This window comes from Pipistrellus kuhlii, unplaced genomic scaffold (assembly GCF_014108245.1).
Source record: "Pipistrellus kuhlii isolate mPipKuh1 unplaced genomic scaffold, mPipKuh1.p scaffold_m20_p_1, whole genome shotgun sequence".
Classification (NCBI taxonomy): Eukaryota; Metazoa; Chordata; class Mammalia; order Chiroptera; family Vespertilionidae; genus Pipistrellus; species Pipistrellus kuhlii.
The window spans coordinates 52,857,939-52,875,874 of NW_023425404.1; the positions used below are offsets into that span (position 1 = coordinate 52,857,939).

The 17,936-nt window shown below is 48.4% G+C and overlaps 1 protein-coding gene across 2 annotated transcripts; it reads right to left on the reverse strand.

Moving 5' to 3' along the window:
- Positions 1-1,223: 1,223 nt before the first annotated feature.
- On the reverse strand, positions 1,224-3,757 carry CHAC1 (ChaC glutathione specific gamma-glutamylcyclotransferase 1). 2 transcript variants are annotated; one of them, XM_036445664.2, is made up of 3 exons: positions 3,054-3,738; positions 2,607-2,642; positions 1,224-2,279 (listed from the first exon to the last, which is right to left on the reverse strand). In XM_036445664.2, exons 1-3 carry the CDS (start codon positions 3,279-3,281, stop codon positions 1,878-1,880), a joined length of 666 nt encoding a protein of 221 aa, XP_036301557.1. In that variant the 5' UTR covers positions 3,282-3,738; the 3' UTR covers positions 1,224-1,877. The 2 variants fall into 2 exon arrangements, with proteins under 2 accessions (XP_036301557.1, XP_036301567.1); XM_036445674.2 differs by lacking the exon at positions 2,607-2,642 and having other exon boundaries at positions 3,054-3,757.
- Between the last annotated feature and the right edge of the window lie 14,179 nt (positions 3,758-17,936).

Genomic DNA, 17,936 nt, shown 5'->3' on the forward strand with positions numbered 1-17,936 from the left:
TTTCCAGCTCGGAGTTCCTTGAGGAGGAGGATTTCTTCACTGTTCTTCCGCCCCACCCCCTCACCAGATCAGTGTCTGTCCTGTAGCAGCTTAGGAAATACTAAGAATTCGAACCCGCCTGCAGCTGCCATGCAGTCCTCCCACCCCCATTTGGCACAGAGGAAGGCTCTGCTCCGAGTGCCCAGACTGGCCGCCCGGTCCCGCCAGGGCTCCCTGCCACCCCTGACTGAGCTCCCAGGAGTCTGACTGGACGCCACACTTTGCCCATCCATGGCCAACACCTGAGGCTGCCAACACCTGGCACACTCCCCGGGCACCACACCGCCCATCGTGGCTGGAGCTGACCCTGCCGGGGACACCCGGACAGCCAGGCCAGCCACACACACACTGAGCACCCACCCAGCGTGAACGAGTGCCCAGGAGGCTGGCTACCTTCCTGGCCGTCCCTGGGCCAGCGAGGGAAGGAAGGGGCTGGGTGGGAGCCAGCCTCTTTTTTTTGAGCCAAGCTCTTCTGATGGTACAGCCGCCCCCAGGGCCTGCGCCCGCTCTGCAGGAGCAGAGGCTGAGCCACCGAGGGGCCGTTCCCTGTGTCGGAGCCAGGACCAGGCTGGGATGTTGGGACCAGCGTTGGCATTTGGCAGTCAGGGTGGAGTAGCAGGAGGGGCAGGCATGGGTGAAAAAGCAGTAGCCCCCAGGGCACCCCAGCAACTCATTCCACTGTGGGAGGGGCCTGGCGGGTCAGGGTAAGAGAGGTGCAGCCCATACCCCAGAGGAGGCAGCAGCGAGCACCTGGACCTCCGAAGTCCAAGGGCCGCAGGTCCTTAGCCCAGAAGTCGGCAGGCCCCACCCTAAGCCACACGCTCCTGCAGCAGGAAGCCAGCAGGAAGCCTCACTGTCAGGAGGAGAAAGGCCTGGTCCGGACCTGGTCTACCAGAGCCTCTGGGGCAGGAGACGGTGCCAGGCCACGGCACCCACTGCGCACGGAGCGGCCAGTCCGGCCGCACAGGCTGGACTCTGCAGGACTCGGCGTGCTCCTGTGAGACTGAGACCGGAGTGGTGCCCACCGCGGGATGTGTGACCGGACAGCTGCCCGCGGAGCGGCCTGCTCCTGGGAGAAAGATGGAGACAAAGGGGAGCCCTTTTCCTTCTTAAGGCATCCAGGGCTTCCCCGCCTCACTCACCCCGACCCCGTCTGAAGAACCACATTCCAGCCGCACAGGTACTAGGACATCAGTTTATGGTAACAGAACGGGACAGATGGGATGGCCCCAGAGCCTAGGGATCCATTTCCCAGGAATAGACAGACAGACAGACAGACAGGACTGCACAGACAGACACATAGGACAGGCGAACAAAGACAAGTGCGTGAGAGGTCCAGGCCCAGCCTCGGCAGCCAAGGGCTCCAGATCTGGCTTTGCCCTGGGGACCCGGGCGATGAGCAGGGCTGAAAGGGGGCTCGGTCCCTTTAGGGCCCCTCCCCTCACTCCCTCGGTCCCTTACCAGCAGGTGGCACTTCCGGGGCTGGGAATGGTGTGGGGTTAGGGAGCTGGGGGGGGGGGGTCTGGATGGGGAGGGGTGAGCAGCAGCACTGGGGGGAATCTGGCCAGATATCGGGGTGGGCACCGCTCAGCGGGGCCCGTGTCCAGGGCAGGCCCCCCACCCTGCCCGTCACACCAACATGGTGCAATAAGTAGTTTCAAGTAGTACGTCAATGCCAGGCAGGAGGGCTGGAGGCGGATGGACAGGCAGGGGCTCGGGAGAGGAGCCCTGGCTGCCCTCTCAGTGGGCTCCCGCTGTGTCCAAGTCTGTCTGTGTGCACGGGCGTGGGGCCCGGGCGCCCATGTCCTTGTGGGCACTCCCTGCAGGGGCTCCGCCCCTCAGACCAGTGCCAACGCCTGCTTGGTGGGGCAGAAGCAGGGCAGCATGGCGCCCACCGCGTCCACGATGGCCGCCAGGTGCTCGTCCCGGGCCTGGGGCCCGCAGAGCTGCATGAAGTCTGCGAGGCGCAGCAAGTACTCGAGGTTGTGGCCGGAGAAGCCGTGGCAGGCCAGGATCTGGGTGGCGATGGCCTCCTCCGGGGCGGGGCCCAGGTACCCGGGGTTCTGGGGGGTGGCCACGTAGGCCAAGGCCTTGAGTGGCTGGTCAGGGCTGTCCTGGGGGTAGAAGGTGACCTCCTTGGTGTCGTAGCCGCCGAGCACCGCTTCCCGCACGTTCAGGTACTTCAGGGCCTCGCTCACCTGCTCATCTCGCACCTGGTAGGCCACGCCCCACGTGCAGCCCTAGGAGGAAACGGGCATCGGTCAGTCACCCGGCGTCCCACCCAGGGACCTATAAGGCTCTATAAGGGAGCGGGGAGGAGGGCTGAGGAGCCACCCAGTAGCAACTTCTGCACGCAAGCTCCCCTCCCGTTCTTAACCAGATTAAGGAGGCATCACCCGTAAGCTGCTCAGGAACGTAAGGCTCCGACTCTAACGGGAAGTGACGCACAGAACCAGGCCACCCTTTCCTTCTGCCAGAAGCACATCTGACCTAATCTGCAGCCAGGGACTCTGCTGCCACCCCTCCGTGCCTGGCCCCGGGGTCCCTCTCTTCACTCAGGCACTTACCTCATGGTCTTCGAGAAGGGTCACCACTCGGCCAGGCTAGGAAGGAAGGAAAAAAGATTTCGGAAGAGGCAGGTTAGAAATCTCTGCCATCCGAGCCCGGGGACCTATTAACTCTGCCAGCACAGGCCTTCGAGAGCCGGCTCACCCAGGGGGCAGGGGAGGGAGTGATGAATGCAAGGGAAACAGACACATGGCAATGCCCCAGAATATTCACCAGAAATATTCATCAACAATACAGGACCACAGACTCCAGGCATCACACAGTGACCCACGGGGCACGTAAATTTAAGCCACAACTCTGTCCCCCCACCCCCCGCCCTCGGGCATGGGTTTACCTATTTCCCCCCTCAGCACGGATTCGTCTGCCCACAGGGCCCTGGCATGCCGCGCCCCCCCCTCCGGCCCGACCCCATCCCTAGCCCCGGGCGCGGCGGCATGCACGCTCACCATCTTGTCGCTGCCCCGGTGGAAGGTGTCTCCCTGCCAGAACCGGCGGCTGTAGCCGCGCACGAAGCCCACGCGGCTGTCGCTGTAGGCGAAGTCGGGCCTCCACACCAGGGAGCCGTACCCGAAAATCCACAGCGCCGGGGGGTCGCCACCGCCCCGCGGGGGCTGCGCGGGCGGCGAGGCGGGCGGGGCGGGCGCGGGGCTCTGGGCTGCGGGCGCCTGCTTCATGGTGCCGGGCACAGGGCCGGGCCGGCGTCCTCCGGGCAGGTGTCGGGCGCGGGCGGGCGCGGAGGGACGGGCGGACGCGCACACCTGGCCGGCACCGTTCGGTCACTCCAGCCGCGCAGCCCCGCCACGGCCCCTTTTAAACCCTCCGGTGGGCGGGCACCGCCCCCCGCCGCCAGCTGCCGCGGCGATTGGGGCGGGGCGAACCCCTTTTGTAGCCAATGAGCTTTGGGCGTTGCTGACCGGTTAACCGCTCCGCCCTGTGATTGGCTCCCTGAGCGGCCCGCCCCCGCCCCACCGCGCCCGCTGATTGGTCCGGCTCCCTGGCTGCGGCAAACCTGTCAGGAGTGATGCAACGGCGGCGAGGGAGGCTTCCCGGCCCTGGCATGCGGCAAGGGCGCCCCGGATTGCGTCAGGCGGCGGGAGTGAGCGTGGGCACGGCCGTCCCCCAGGCGGCGTCCCCCCGGCGGCTCCCCACGGCCCGGGCCCTTCGTGAACCCCGGCGGGCGGGTCCCCAGAGGGTGTCTCCCCGCAGCCCTGCAGGTGCGCGTGGCCGAGCGCGGCACGGACTCCCCGGGCCGGACCGGGGCAGGGCACGGCCCCGAGGGGCGCTCTGGGCGGCATTCACGCCCGCCTCTGGGGCTCCGCCTGGGAGCTCGCACCCGGAGAAGCCGCCGGAGGCCCTTTCCGCATTCTGCGCTGGTGCTTCACGCCGTATGCCGTGTGAGCAAATGGAGAAACTGAGTCACGGGGCTGACCAGGGGCTCTGCAGGGGGTGACTCAGCCTGGCGCCCAAAGCCGGCGGCCTCACGTGAGGGCCACGCCTCCAGGAAGGAGTGGGGACCCCGGGTCCCACAGACTGGGGAAGAGCCAGGGTTCTGGCAACTGCCAAGGTCACTTGGGCATTGCTGGCCGGACCGCGGGAGGCCTGTCCTTCGCGGGAGAGTGCTGACCCGGCCTGGGCTGAGCCCTCTGGCAGGGGAAATGGGACTAGTTAGGGGCTCGACAAAAAATTGTCTGCACACTTAAAGTAATCATGCCAAAGATGTGTAGGATATTTTCTCCAGTAGGGATGTTGCACTATAGTGTGTATAGTATGAGGCTAGTTCTTTGAAAACCAAACAAGTTATACATTAATATAACTTGTAAAAAAAAAAAAAAAAACTGCAAGAATATACCTAAACTGTTAGTAGAGCTTGTCATCAGAGGAGGACTTTCAATATTAAATGTAAACATTTATGGAAAAGTTAGGATTTTTACAAGGAGCATGAATTAGTTATCCAGTTGGAAAAAATTAGACAAAGTGGTTTTTTTCTTTCCTTTCTCTTTCCCTCCATTCTTCATATTCACTCTCTCCTCTGCTCTCTATCCTGTCCCCTGGAAGGATCTGAATAGGCACAAACAACTCTTTGAAAAAGCAGCTTGGTGATACAAATCAAGAATCATAAAACGTCCCTGCCCTTTGACCCAATACTTCCACTCCAGGAAATTATTCAAAATAGGGGGAAAGCCATATGCCTGAAGATTTTTCAAAGCATTGTTATTAATTATAGCAAACACAAAAGAAGAAAACTACTTAAATATCTAAAAATAGCTAACTAAGTAAATTATGGTCAATTCACAAGTTAGAGAAATACACACACACACACACACACACACACACACACAACAAGTATCCAACAGTAGATTATTAGTTAAATAGATTTGATATAAATAAAAAGAAAATCTGTGCAGTCATTAGAAACCATTACCTAATATAACTCTGTAAATGTAAAAAGTCTGTATATGTTTCATTGCTTAGAAAGAAATCTGGAAGGACACATTAACATGGCCAATGATTATGTCTAAGCAGTAGGACTATGTGAGATTTGTACTTTATTATTATTATTTTTATTATTTTTTAATCTTTACTGTTGAAAGTGTTACATATGTCCCCTTTTCCCTCTTCTGTCCCCTCCAGCTATACTTTCTTTTTATACTAGTTCAGATTGTCTGGGATTTTTTAAAAAGAGAACAAAAGCCACTTCTATTTAGGAAAAAAAGTTAAAATTAAAAATCCATTATAAAAACAACATAATAACCCTATGATTGCATAGTAAGGCAAAAATGCAAAATATGACTATCACATGCACCATTATTAAAACTATTAAAACAACAAAAATAAGATGCGTGAGGAAAAAATGGGGCACCACGTGCTGCTGATGAATGTGTTGTGATATTGGGATTATGGGTGATTCTTTTTTCTACTTTCCAAGGCTTATGAAGTAGACTTTTTAATAATAAAAATGTTTCTTTGAAAGAAGTGAAGTTAGCCCCAGCCAGTTTGACTCAGTGGATGGAGTGTTGGCCCGAAGACTGAAGGGTCCAAGATTCAGTTCTGGTCAAGGGCATGCGCCTCGGTTTGGGCTTGTGTAGGAGGCAACCAGTCAATGTGTCTCCCACATTGATGTTTCTCTCTCTTTCTCTTTCCCTCGCTTTCACTCTTTCTAAAAAAAAATTCAATAGAAAAAATATCCTCGGTGAGGATTTTTAAAAAAAGAAGCATAATTAATGGTTTTCTGGAGCTAAGGGCAGATAGCATAGCAGAATTATCTGGGAAACATATTCAAGATGCCCATTCTGAGAACCCCTCCTACCAGGACCAAGGTCCAGGTTTTATTTTATTATTTTTTTAAGTATATTTTATTGATTTTTTACAGAGAGGAAGAGAGAGGGATAGAGAGTTAGAAACATCGATGAGAATCATCCATCAGCTGCCTCTTGCACACCCCCTACTGGGGATATGCCCGCAACCAAGGTACATGCCCTTGACCGGAATCGAACACAGGACCTTTCAGTCTGCAGACCGACACTCTGTCCATTGAGCCAAACCGGTTTCGGCAGGCCCAGGTTCTAATCACTCCTCTGGTGAGCTCCTACTCCAGGCGGAGTTGGCACTCCCTCCTGTGTTTCCACATCCCCTTACCTCACTTGTTTATATTTTTGTGCTCTCCGTTTCATACTTACAACAGAAATAATCCTTTATCTCAAGTTTACCTTGAACTAGACAGTTAGCTAAATGCTTTTTACATCTATTCTAATTACAAACTTCACTACTTTGTGAGATGAATATAATTTCACAGATGGGCATCCTGGGGCCCAGAAAAGTTGGGTAATCTGCTTGTGGTGACACAGCAAGTGGTGGAACCTGGGACTGAAGACAGGGGTCCAGCCCCAGAGCCCCCTTGCTGATAAGTATTTGACATTCTGCCTCCCAGGAACGTGAGCGCTCCCTTCGGGCAGACTTCATCTTTGAATCCCCAGGGGAATCAACCCAGTGCTGGCTCTTGGAAGATTTCCCACAAAAGTAGGTAGGAGGGAAGCTCTTACTTGGAAAAGGCCAGGGCACCCTGGTGTTTAGAAGAGGAGGAATCCTGTAAGACACAGATTCAACCTTGACCCTCTCAAAATAGGTCTAGGCCACCTTCCCAGGAACCCGTCTTGTTCCCATTCCTGGCTTATTCTTACCAACAACATCAGTTTCTTTTCCTCCGAGTGGGACACTCCACTCAGCTGGTTCCTCTTTAACATCAGCGGCAACCAATCCTTCTTTTCTCCCCAAACCCCTCAGGCAGGGGCTGCAGATGTCAAGCCCACGGAAGCTCCAGCTCATGAAAGATGATGAGAGAGCATCACCTTCATGTTGAAGAGTCACACACAATGTGCACGTGGTAGCTTCTTTTTTGGGCCTTTCCTGAATCAATCTTTCCTGATTGTTTCCCTTTAGGCAGTCATTTCTCATTCCCTTATGACCTCTTCCTTCTCATTTCTCATTCCAGTCACTGCAATCAACTCCTGGTGTTATCTGAAACAAAGGAAGGGTGTGTGTTAGGAGCTAGGGGATTATGTTAATTTATGCTAAATAGTAAAATTGCTTCATAAAGCTGCTGATTCCAGGAGGGTGAAAAAGCTCTCAGCCCAGCTGCTCAGATTTTTAAAAAAAATATTTTTATTGATTTCAGAGAAGGAGAGAGAGATAGAAACATCAATGATGAGAGAGAATGATGGATCGTCTGCCTCCTGCATGCTCCCAACTGAGGATCAAGCCTGCAACCCAGGCATGCCCCCTCCCACCCCCCCGACCCAGGATCGAACCTGGGACCTGCTCTATCCACTGAGTAAAACCAGCCAGGGCCACCTTACCCAGATTTGAGCCTTCCTCCACCATTTACTATCTGATGACCCCTGGAACAGTCCGAGGTTCTCAACTGTGAAATGGGGAATAACAGTACCTACCTTGTAGGTTCTGATGAGGTTTGAAAGAACAACTACCGTATTTTTCGGACCATAAGACGCTCCGGACCATAAGACGCACCAGTTTTTAGAGAAGGGAAATGAAGAAAAAAAGATTCTGAAACAAATAGTGTCCTAAAGTATTTTATGTGCATTAAAACCCAACATCACAGTCATAAACACATGTAATCAACCCTGTAAACTGTAGGGGTGTCGAACTCAATCAGAGAAGGGGCCAAAATCTAAAATCCAGCCTAAATCGCGGGCCAAATGGTTTACTGAACAGTCATAAACTGTCATTGTGATGGAAACGCAGCGGAGTGCAGTGATGACAGCGCGGTGCGGGCCACATTGCAAGGCCTGGTGGGACGAATTTGGCCCGCGGGCCTTGTGTTTGACACATGTGCTGTAAAGTAAACAGCAGCATTTAGAACCATTTTAGAGCCGGGCAAGCACACAGAGACCACACAGAGCCGGGCAAGTAAAAAAACTTTTTTTTTAAAGTATATGTGTAGGCTATATTTGGACCATAAGACGCAGGGACTTTTCCCCCCCACTTCTGGGGGGGGAAAAAGTGCATCTTATGGTCCGAAAAATACGGTACTTAACTGTCACCTGCTGTATGGGAGCACTCAATACATGCTGGCTCCTTATTATTTTTATTTTAGCCTTCTCACTTTCCATTTTATTCAGAGCAGAGCCACATATCAGAAACCACCCAGCCAGCAGCTTAATGTGTCCATTGCTATAAGGAAGGGTGAAATTCTCAGAAGAGTTCATGTTGCAGTTATTAGATCCTTAAAGACAATAACTAGAGCACCCAGTACAAGTCAGACATTCCCCACAGGAAGCCACTGCAGCAACCTTTAGAGAAAACACCCGTGCATGCTTTCCCCAGACCGTGGGTCCCAACACATGAAGGTTCCAGAGTGTGACTTTCTTCCCAAAATGAATGGAACAATTCTATATGTTAGCAGTAGGTGTCCCAACTCCTACGAGGCAAGATGTAAAAGTTCCCCCTACACGGGTACCTCCAATGCTGGCTTCGGAGCAGTCGGAGTGGTGAGAAGCCCATCTCAAGGTCATGTCCATGTCTCCTCCAGTTGGCCGGCCTCCGGTCCTTACTTTGCTCGTGTCTGTCTGACTCCTACCACATCCCTCCGCAAGTGTCTTGGCTCTGAGTGCCGGGGTCTCTTCTGTGGCTGCTTCAAGCTGAGGGGGAGGACGGCTCCTTTCAGAGCCAAGAGATCCTTGTTCTCCGTCAGAGGGATGGCGAGGCCTGGGCACAGAAGGAGGGGCAGTGATGTCACCAGGGCAGCGATGGTATGCCCTGAGTACGGGAAGGGCTTGTAACGAGTGGAGACACCTGTGTTACAAATCTTAGTGTTACTTGGGTAAAAGCTAGAGATAAATTCAGGATCTGGTTCAATTCATGGGTGAAAAATAAAGCTTTGAGTCTAACATTCACCACTTTGTGTTACAGAGTCTACTGAAACACAATTTCCCCCCTAAAATCACCCTCATTTTTATTAAAGAGCCAAATTAAGACCAATTTATTTACTTTATTAAGTCTAGTTTCAATTTGGCCTGATTGTTTGCATGAACACAACAAGAATAACAATTGATCATAGAGGGTTGTTTTGTTTTTTTTTAAATCTGCTTTCCTGGAATTTCATGATTGAGCTTTAATTAGCCCCTCAGGACAAAGAGGCTGAGCCAGAGGGCCTTGTTCCTGAGGCTGACTGACCATTTTTACGCCCCAGAAATGTCACAGGGTTCAAACCAAAAGAGTCCATCTCACGGCCATGGCACTGGACTGCAATGATGATCTCCACCTGGTGAGTATGTTGCTTTAACCACTTTGGTTATGCTGGGAATGGTAGGCTCCCTCCCTGTAGAAGTGACCTGGCTGGCCTGTAGCATGGTAAAAGCCCTACATGCCACTTCCAGGGCTGTCCATGGGATAGAGGCCAGCACCCTGCTTGGCCCCGGAGGATGGCTGGGTAGCCCGAGATGGGTAAGATTCCTCAGGGAAGGAACAACCTAAGACAGGCACAGTCGCAGGGGAGCCAGCAGAAAACCTGGGGTGGGGCACAGACCCTTACCGCCCCTCCAACTCAGCAGGCGCCTGAACCTTCACACCTTCTAAGGGAGGTCTCCTGCCCCCATGGCTGATTTGCTTCCCATGCACAGCTCAAGTTGGGACCCAGGTAACAGACAGAGACTTAGCTGACAGCAACAGCAATCTCACTGCAACAAGACTCGTTTGAGATGTCTTGTACTCATGGTGTGGGGAAGTGGGTTTTTGATATCCAAATCCAGCCTAGTACCAGGAATGCTCAGGGCCTACTCAAGAAGGCAAATAATCCTTTCCACTAATATACACAGGGTAAAATAAGATTGTTGATAGAGTGTTGAATTTGATAGTTAAATAGTAGTCAATTTCTCAGAGATAATTAAATTGGCTAATTGAAATAAGCGAATATTCTAGGAAAATTGATTGCACTGTACAAAAAGCTGTTCCTAAAATGTTAACAAAATACTTATTGGCAGTTCATCTCATGGTAAAATTTCACAACATGTAATGAACCTAAAGCAGTCATATTTTAGAGCAAATAATTAAAATGTAAAAGCTATCAAGACTACATTATAAAATTTCCAAGACTACATTATAACATTTAAATTAAAAAAGGGGGAGATAGTGGGAAAATATCATGTAAGGAAAAATATCCAGCGAGTAAATTACATCTAGAAAATTTGTACTTTAGAAAATTAACTTTCATTTGAAATGCTAACAAGATACACATGAAAAACATACATGGTGTCAAAACAAGCCAGAGGAAAATCATTGGGGGGGAATGAAAAGGGATCCCAAGTCAAATTCATAGAAAATATCCCTTTATTAACTTTTGGTCAAGAATATGTTTGTATATTTTTAGAAAACAACTCCGAGATCATGTGGATTCCTGCAACAGAGAGGAATTGACAGGAGTGCCCCAGCCATGGAAGAGAAGCAGTCCAGAGATGGAAGACGCTGACAATGCCTTACCATACTAGCAGACAGGAGCCGTGTGTCGCTGAAGGATGCCCAGGACCAAACCATAGATGGTCGGAACTTCATAAACACCATTTGTCAACCAACCAGATCTGAAATACCATGGCTGACATGTACACATAAGGAACTGTTTGACATTGAAATGGAGACTCAAAAGAACTCTTGGCCCAGAAAGGAACTCACTACAGACTGATTTATTTGCCTCCCAGCATAACCATTATGGCTTGTCTCAGTTTCGGTCCTTATAAGGGAATTCCTTGTATCACATGATCTAATGCATCTAGGGGAAATAATAAACAACATAAATTGATTAACAGAAACAGACCTGGAGACAAAGAAGCAGCGATCAGATTGTTGGGCCTCAGAGGGAAGGTAGGGGCAAAGAGGAGATATCAACCAATGGACTTGTGTGCATGCATATAAGCCTAACCAAAGGTCATGGACAACAGGGGGTGGGCATATATAAAGAGGGGTTTGGAATGGGAATGGGGGGGAGGTTGAGGACAATTATGTGATACCATAATCAATAAACAAATTTTAAAAAAAATAAAAGAGCTAAGCCAGGTCAGGGAGGCAGTTCTAGAGAACTGGGCAGCAATAGATTATTTCTGGTTGTGGTATAACCACAGTGTGCTGTTAAAGAATGTGCTGTTTTAATCTTTTTTTGACAATTCTCAATTGATAGAAAGCAGCATTCAACAAATTAGGGAAACCATCTCCCAAGATCCTGCATTCACTGTATTCCATCCCTGGGATCTGCTTTCTCCACTTTTGTTTCCGATTTTATTTATTTGGGTCCTCTCTCTTTGTTCCTTGATGAGTGTGGCTAATGGTTCATCAATCTTACTATATCCTTTCAAAGAACCAGCTCTTGGTTTCATTGATTGTGTGTGTGTGTGTGTGAGTGAGAGAGAGAGAGAGAGAGAGAGAGAGAGAGAGAGAGAGAGAGATTTAGTCTCTATGTCATTTATTTCTGCTCTTATCTTTATTTTTGTCCTACTTACTCTGGGCTTTTCTTGTTGTCTTTATAGTTCTTTAAGTTGTAGGGTTAAATAGTTTATTGTGAATTCCCCCCCCCCCCCACCCCCCCGAGGTTAGCCTGTAGTGATATGAACTTCCCTCTCAGGACTGCTTTGGTGTGTCCCAGATATTTGGGGTTGTTGTGTGTTCATTTTCATTTGTTTCCAGGAAGTTTTTTATTTCTTCCTTGATCTCATTGATAACTTACTCATTGTGTAATAACATGCTACTTAGCCTCTATGTGTTTGAATGTTTTGGGGTATTTTTACTGTAGTTGATCTCTAATTTCATTCCACTGTGATCTGAGAAGATGCTTGATATGATTTTCTTCTTCATGAACTTGTAGAGACTTCTTTTGTGTCCACATGTTTAATAATATGTGGTCTATATGAATGATCCATGTGCACTTGAGAAAAATGTATATCCTGCAGCTTTGGGTGAAATGTTCTATAAATGTCAATTAAATCCGCCTGATTCAGTGTATCCTTAGAGTCACCGTTTCCTTGTTAAGTTTTTGTCTGGAAGATCTATGCAGTAAAGTCAGTGGGGTGGTACATTTCCCTACTATGACTATATTATTGTCAATTTTCTCCCTTAAAGTTCTTTAGGAGTTTTAAAATATATTTAGGTGCTCCAATGTTGAGTGTATATATGTATATTTACCAGGGTTATATCCTCTTGTTGGATTCATCCCTTTAGTATTATGTAGTGACCTTTGTTGTCTTGTGATGATCTTTTTTAAAATATATATATATATATTTTATTGATTTTTTTACAGAGAGGAAGGAAAAGGGACAGAGAGCCAGAAACATTGATAAGAGAGAAACACCAATCATCTGCCTCCTGCACCCCCCACCCCCACTGAGGATGTGCCCGCTACCAAGGCACTAGGACGCCCCAGTCCGCAAGCCAATCGCTATCCACTGAGCCAAACTGGTTAGGGCGATGGTCTTCATTTTGAAGTCTATTTTATTGGATATGAGTATTGCTACTTCAGCTTTTCTTTTTACTTTTCCATTTGTATGAAAAATTCCTTTTCCATCTCTTTACTCTCATCCTGTGTATGTCTTTGTTCTGAGGTGGGTCTCTTGTAGACAGCATATAGGTGGGTCATTTTTTTGTATCCATTTAGCTACCCTATACCTTTGATTGGACATTTAATACATTTACCTTTAGAATTATTATTGATAGGTACTTATTTGTTGCCATATTAATTCTGTATGCCTAGGTTTCTCTCTCTGTTTCTTCTTCTCATTATAGCAGTCCCTTTAGCATTTCTTGCAATGCTGGCTTGTAGTGATGTACTCCTTTAGCCTTCTTTTTTTAAATTTTTGGTCTGGGAAGCTCTTTATTTGGCCGTCTATTTTGAATGACAGCCTTGGTGGATATAGTAATCTTGGTCTCAGACCCTTGCTTTCCATTACTTTGAGTACTTCATGCCATTCCCTTTTGGTCTGTAGAGTTTCTGATGAGTAATCAGGTGTTAGCTTTATGGGACTTCCTTTGTAGGTAACAATTTGGTTTTCTATTGCTGCCTTTAAGATTCTCTTTTTGTCTTTAATTTTTGGCATTTTAATTATGATGTGTCTGAGTGTGGGCCTATTTAGGGGTTTTCTGTGTCTCCTGAACTTTCATGATTTTTTCCTTTGCCAGATTAAAGATGTTTTCTGCCATTATTTCTTTAAACATATTCTCTATCCTTTTCTCCCTTTCTGCATCTTCTGGCAATCTGTTATTTGAATATTGTTATGTTTCACATTGTCCCACAGCTTTCTTAAGCTGTCCTTTTTTTAATTGTTTTTTTTTTTTGGGGGGGGGGGGGGGGTGTCTCTAATTTTTTCAACCATGTCTTCTAATTCACTGGTTCAATCATCAGCTTCTCCTAATGTGCTGTGTATTCCTCCATTATGTTCTTTAGTTGTGCTATGTCATTCTTTATTTCTGTTTTCATAGTTACTATATATTTTCTCATGCTGTTCAGCATCTTTACCATCATTATTCTGAATTCTATATCAGAAAACTTTTTATTTCCATTTCATTTATCTCTTCTTCTGGATAATTCTCTTGTTCTTTCATTTGGGGATTGTTTTTTTGTCTCTTCATTTTGGCTGCCTATTTGGGTTTGTGACTATGCATTAGGTAGATCTGCTAAGTCTCAATCTCTAGTGTTGGATAGTGTCAAATAATGTTTCTGTCTAATTAGATCAGGCAAAGACTCAAAGCCTCCAGAGACCTCCACTGTCCACAGACTGATGAGATTCTGTCTTCAATTGCCCTCAGGCAGTCATCTATAAGTGTGGCACAAATTCTTTTCAATGGGTTGGAGCATTTGCTTTTGCCTGAAGGCTAATTGTTTTTCTCAGTCTCTATTTGGGCCTTAGAAACTCCACACCTTGGGACAAGTTGTTTTCCAATAGAGTGAGTCACTTGTCTTCCCCCAGGCAAAGCCAACTGTATAGAAAATGTCTGCATTAGAAAGATGACCTCTGCAGTGTGAGGGAATGACCAGGTGTCTGCCTTCTGAGCTCTTACCCCAGAACCCCCAATCCTGGCTTCTGCTTACACAGCTCCAGTCCACTCTGTTCTCTCTCTGTCAGAGCACAAGATAGGTGGCTTCACAGGGAATTTTTTTTCTTTTTTATTCACAGGGGATTTGTGTGTTGGCCCTTTAAGAGTGTCTGAATTTTCAACCATCTCTCCCTGTCAGACAGCAACCCTATTGCTTTCCCCAGCCAAATGTTATGTGGATACCCTTCTCAGTTCTGGTGCTCTCTGCTGCGGGGGCCCAGCTTGGGAATTATACCCCAGAGTTCTCATTAGCAACCTCCCACAGATGAAATCTCTCTCCAGAACTTCAGTTGCTGTCCGTGGGAGCCCAGCCAGCCCTGTCACACTCTGCCCCTCCGGCCAGTCTCTGTGCTGTCTCCTCGTTCAAGCCTTTGGTTATCAGTGTTCTCTCCAGTGAGTCTTCCGTGGATTATTCAGGAAGTTTTTCTGTATTTTAGTTGTAATTCCAATTTGGTCCTGGGAGCATGTCTGTGCAGCATCCACTTACTCCACCGCCATATTTAATGTGACTCACTCTCCTTCCAGGCAGAAGCAAATTCAGTTCAGCAGGATGAGATTTCTTATCTAAGACTAATCTCATAGATTTGAGATGATAGAAAAAGCAGTGGGGAATGTTAGTGGCAGAAATGGAATATTGGGGACCACCTACAATTATAAGAAATATTCATCATGCTCTGTTAACCATGATGGCTCTAATTTGATTAGCGAAAGTGCATTCTAACCTGGCTAAGAGCTGTATACCTGGGACATGGGAGCTAGTATAGGAATGCAGTCCATCCTCCTTTCCTGAGAACTACCTATCATTATGGTAAGATTTACAACCTCGTGGCTGAAATAGTCTAGTCCTAGAGGCACCCACTATTTATAGCCCAAAGCCCCTATTGCCTCTAATCTTGTTCTGGGGCGCCCACCCTCTGTGACCCCCCTACCCAGCCCGCATGGGATGTAATCTGTAATGATTATACTGTGCCTATTTTCCCATGCTTGTAATTCCTACTTTCCCACATAATCTTTGTCCTTCTACCCAATATTAACAACTGGCTTATAGCCGGAACCGGTTTGGCTCAGTGGATAGAGTATCGGCCTGCGGACTGGAAGGTCCCGGGTTCGATTCCGGTCCAGGGCATATACCTTGATTGTAGGCATATCCCCTGTAGGGGCTGTGCAGGAGGCAGCTGGTCGATGTTTCTCTCTCATGGATGTTTCTAGTTCTCTATCCCTCTCCCTTCCTCTCTGTAAAAAAATCAATAAAATATATTTTAAAACAAACAAACAAAACAAAACAAAAAAAACCACAACTGGCTTATAGGGAGTGGCAGAGCAGATTTTTGTGGATGACCTGCTGCTCTCCCATACAGCAGGCATTACTGGAATAAATTCTCATATGATTCAACCTTGTCTCTGCTTAATTGGCTGAAGTAGTGACAGGCACCCTGGACCCCTTGGTTGTCTGGTTACAAAAACAAATAAGATGATGTTTTTCCAACCCACTTATTGATAGGTGGCAGGGTCAGGAGTGTCCAGAGCCTCTTGTAGCAGCTCAGAGTGCAAGGGGGCCCCAACCCTGGACAGGGAACCCAATTCCATCAAAGGACCACCCTCCTACACACACACACACACACACACACACACACACACCACTCAGACTGGGGACAATTTAGACACACCAATTAACCTCACATGCACATCTTTTGGATGTGGAAGGAAACCAGGGAACCTGGAGAAAACCCATGCAGACATAGGGAGAACATGGAAACCACACAGATGGTGGCCCAGCCAAGAATTTATATTTTTATTCTCATCAGTTAAAACAGCATCAAACAAAATGACACCTTGAGGACCTGCTATAGTAGAGCACTGAGAATAGAAGAAATGTATAGGAAGAGGGTGTTTTCCTTTACCCTACTCCTCAGCAAGAATTGGGTGGCTCAGGAAAGTGATCAGGGTAAGTTTGATTCAGTGGAGGAAACTTCCAGTATCTCATCCTTCAATCTTGCCATACAATTCGTAGATTGTTCCAGCAAATAGGGTACTAAAGAAGTGTGTGTATTTTAATATATATGTATATATTTTATTGATTTCAGAGAGGAAGGGAGAGGGAGAGAGAGAGATAGAAATATCAGTGATGAGAGAGAATAATTGATTGGCTGCCTCCTTTACACTCCACACTGGGGGTTGAGCCTGATTCATGGGCCTTGACCAGGAATCAAACCGTGACCTCCTAGTTCATAGGTTGATGCTCAACCACTGAGCCACACCAGTTAGGCTAAAGGAGTTTTTTAAGAGGCAGAATGGGTGATAGTCTCCCCCAAGGATGCAATAAATAGAATAGTTGCTTGAGCAAAGAAAGGTTTTCTGTGTATACTTGAGGGGATGGATTCTATCAATAAAATAAATAAATTGGTCCTGGCTGGATAGCTCAGTTGGTTAGAGCATTGTCCAAATATGCCAAAGTTGTAGGTTCAATCCCTGGTCAGGGCATATTCAAGAAACAACCAATGAATACATAAATAAGTAGGACAACAAATAGATGTTTCTCTCTCTCTCAAAAATATTCATCCATCAGTCAATAAATTAATTAAGAGAATAAATAACCCACAATCTATGCAGGGCTACACTCCCCACAGACCTCTGAGAAATACACCAGTCCTTAGGCCTTAGCCCATGTGCAAGAAGGACACAGGTCCCCCCAATACTCTGGCAAACAGATGGGAAGAGAGAGAACACAGTCCACCGCATGAGAGGGAGAGGAGAAGACATGCTCTGCTGGTTATGCCAGCTGAACCCAGGACCCAGGGGCAAAGGCTACTTGGTTTCCCCACCCACAAAAGCAGGGGCAGTAAGATTCACTCCTGTCCTGGCAGAAGGGTTCATAGGATGGTGGGCAAACCTGGCTCTCTGCCCACTTGTCCCTTTCAGGGAGGGAGGAAGGTAATGCTGACCAGGTACCTATTGTGGCCAGGGCTCCAGTTACTCCGCCCTCCTGCCTACTCTGTCTGGGAGGGGAGGGGCCAGGGCTCCAGCAGAAGGTTGGGATGATGCGTGAGGCCTGGCTTCCATTCCGAGGAAAGAGGAAGGCGCGGTGTGTGGGGGCAGGAAATGGCCAGCTGCTGGGCTAAGGAGGGAGCATTGCAGCGGCAGGACAAGGCTGGTGTGGAGAGGACAGCCATAGGGTCAGAATCAGACATCAAACTCCACGGAAATGCTGCTGCATGACAGGACCTGGCTTTAGAAAAGAATTCCAGGCCGAAACTGGTTTGGCTCAGTGGATAGAGCATCAGCCTGTGGACTGAGGGGTCCCGGGTTCGATTCCGGTCAAGGGCATGTACCTTGGTTGCAGGCACATTCCCAGTGGGAGGTGTGCAGGAGGCAGCTGATCGATGTTTCTCTCTCATCGATGTTTCTAGCTCTCTATCCCTCTCCTTTCCTCTCTGTAAAAAAATCAATAAAATGTATTTTTTTTTTAAAGAAAGAAAGAAAAGAATTCCAGGAAAGCAGCCCATTTGGAGAATTATGACTGTGGAAGCAAACTCGGTGGCCCACAGACAGCCAAGAAAGTGAAGCCCCCTAAATGACAGCAGCTGGGGCACCCCCCCCCCCCCAAGGGCTGATGGGGAGTGGCAAGGCGATCCTAGCATGCACTGGATCTTTTTATCCAGAGAGATTGAGGAGGACGCTGAGCGCAGGCAGTCACTGATGGAGGTGACACTGAACATACAGGCCTAGCATACTGGCCTGGCCCA

What these genes read in the sequence shown, in the direction of transcription:
- CHAC1 (XM_036445664.2), bottom strand. Translation starts at nt 3,281, where the DNA reads ATGAAGCAGGCGCCCGCAGCCCAGAGCCCCGCGCCCGCCCCGCCCGCC. An exon ending in ACCGGGGCAGCGACAAGATG is followed by an intron (nt 2,643 to 3,053) that starts GTGAGCGTGCAT and finishes CTTCCTTCCTAG; the next exon opens with CCTGGCCGAGTGGTGACCCT. An exon ending in CCCTTCTCGAAGACCATGAG is followed by an intron (nt 2,280 to 2,606) that starts GTAAGTGCCTGA and finishes GTTTCCTCCTAG; the next exon opens with GGCTGCACGTGGGGCGTGGC.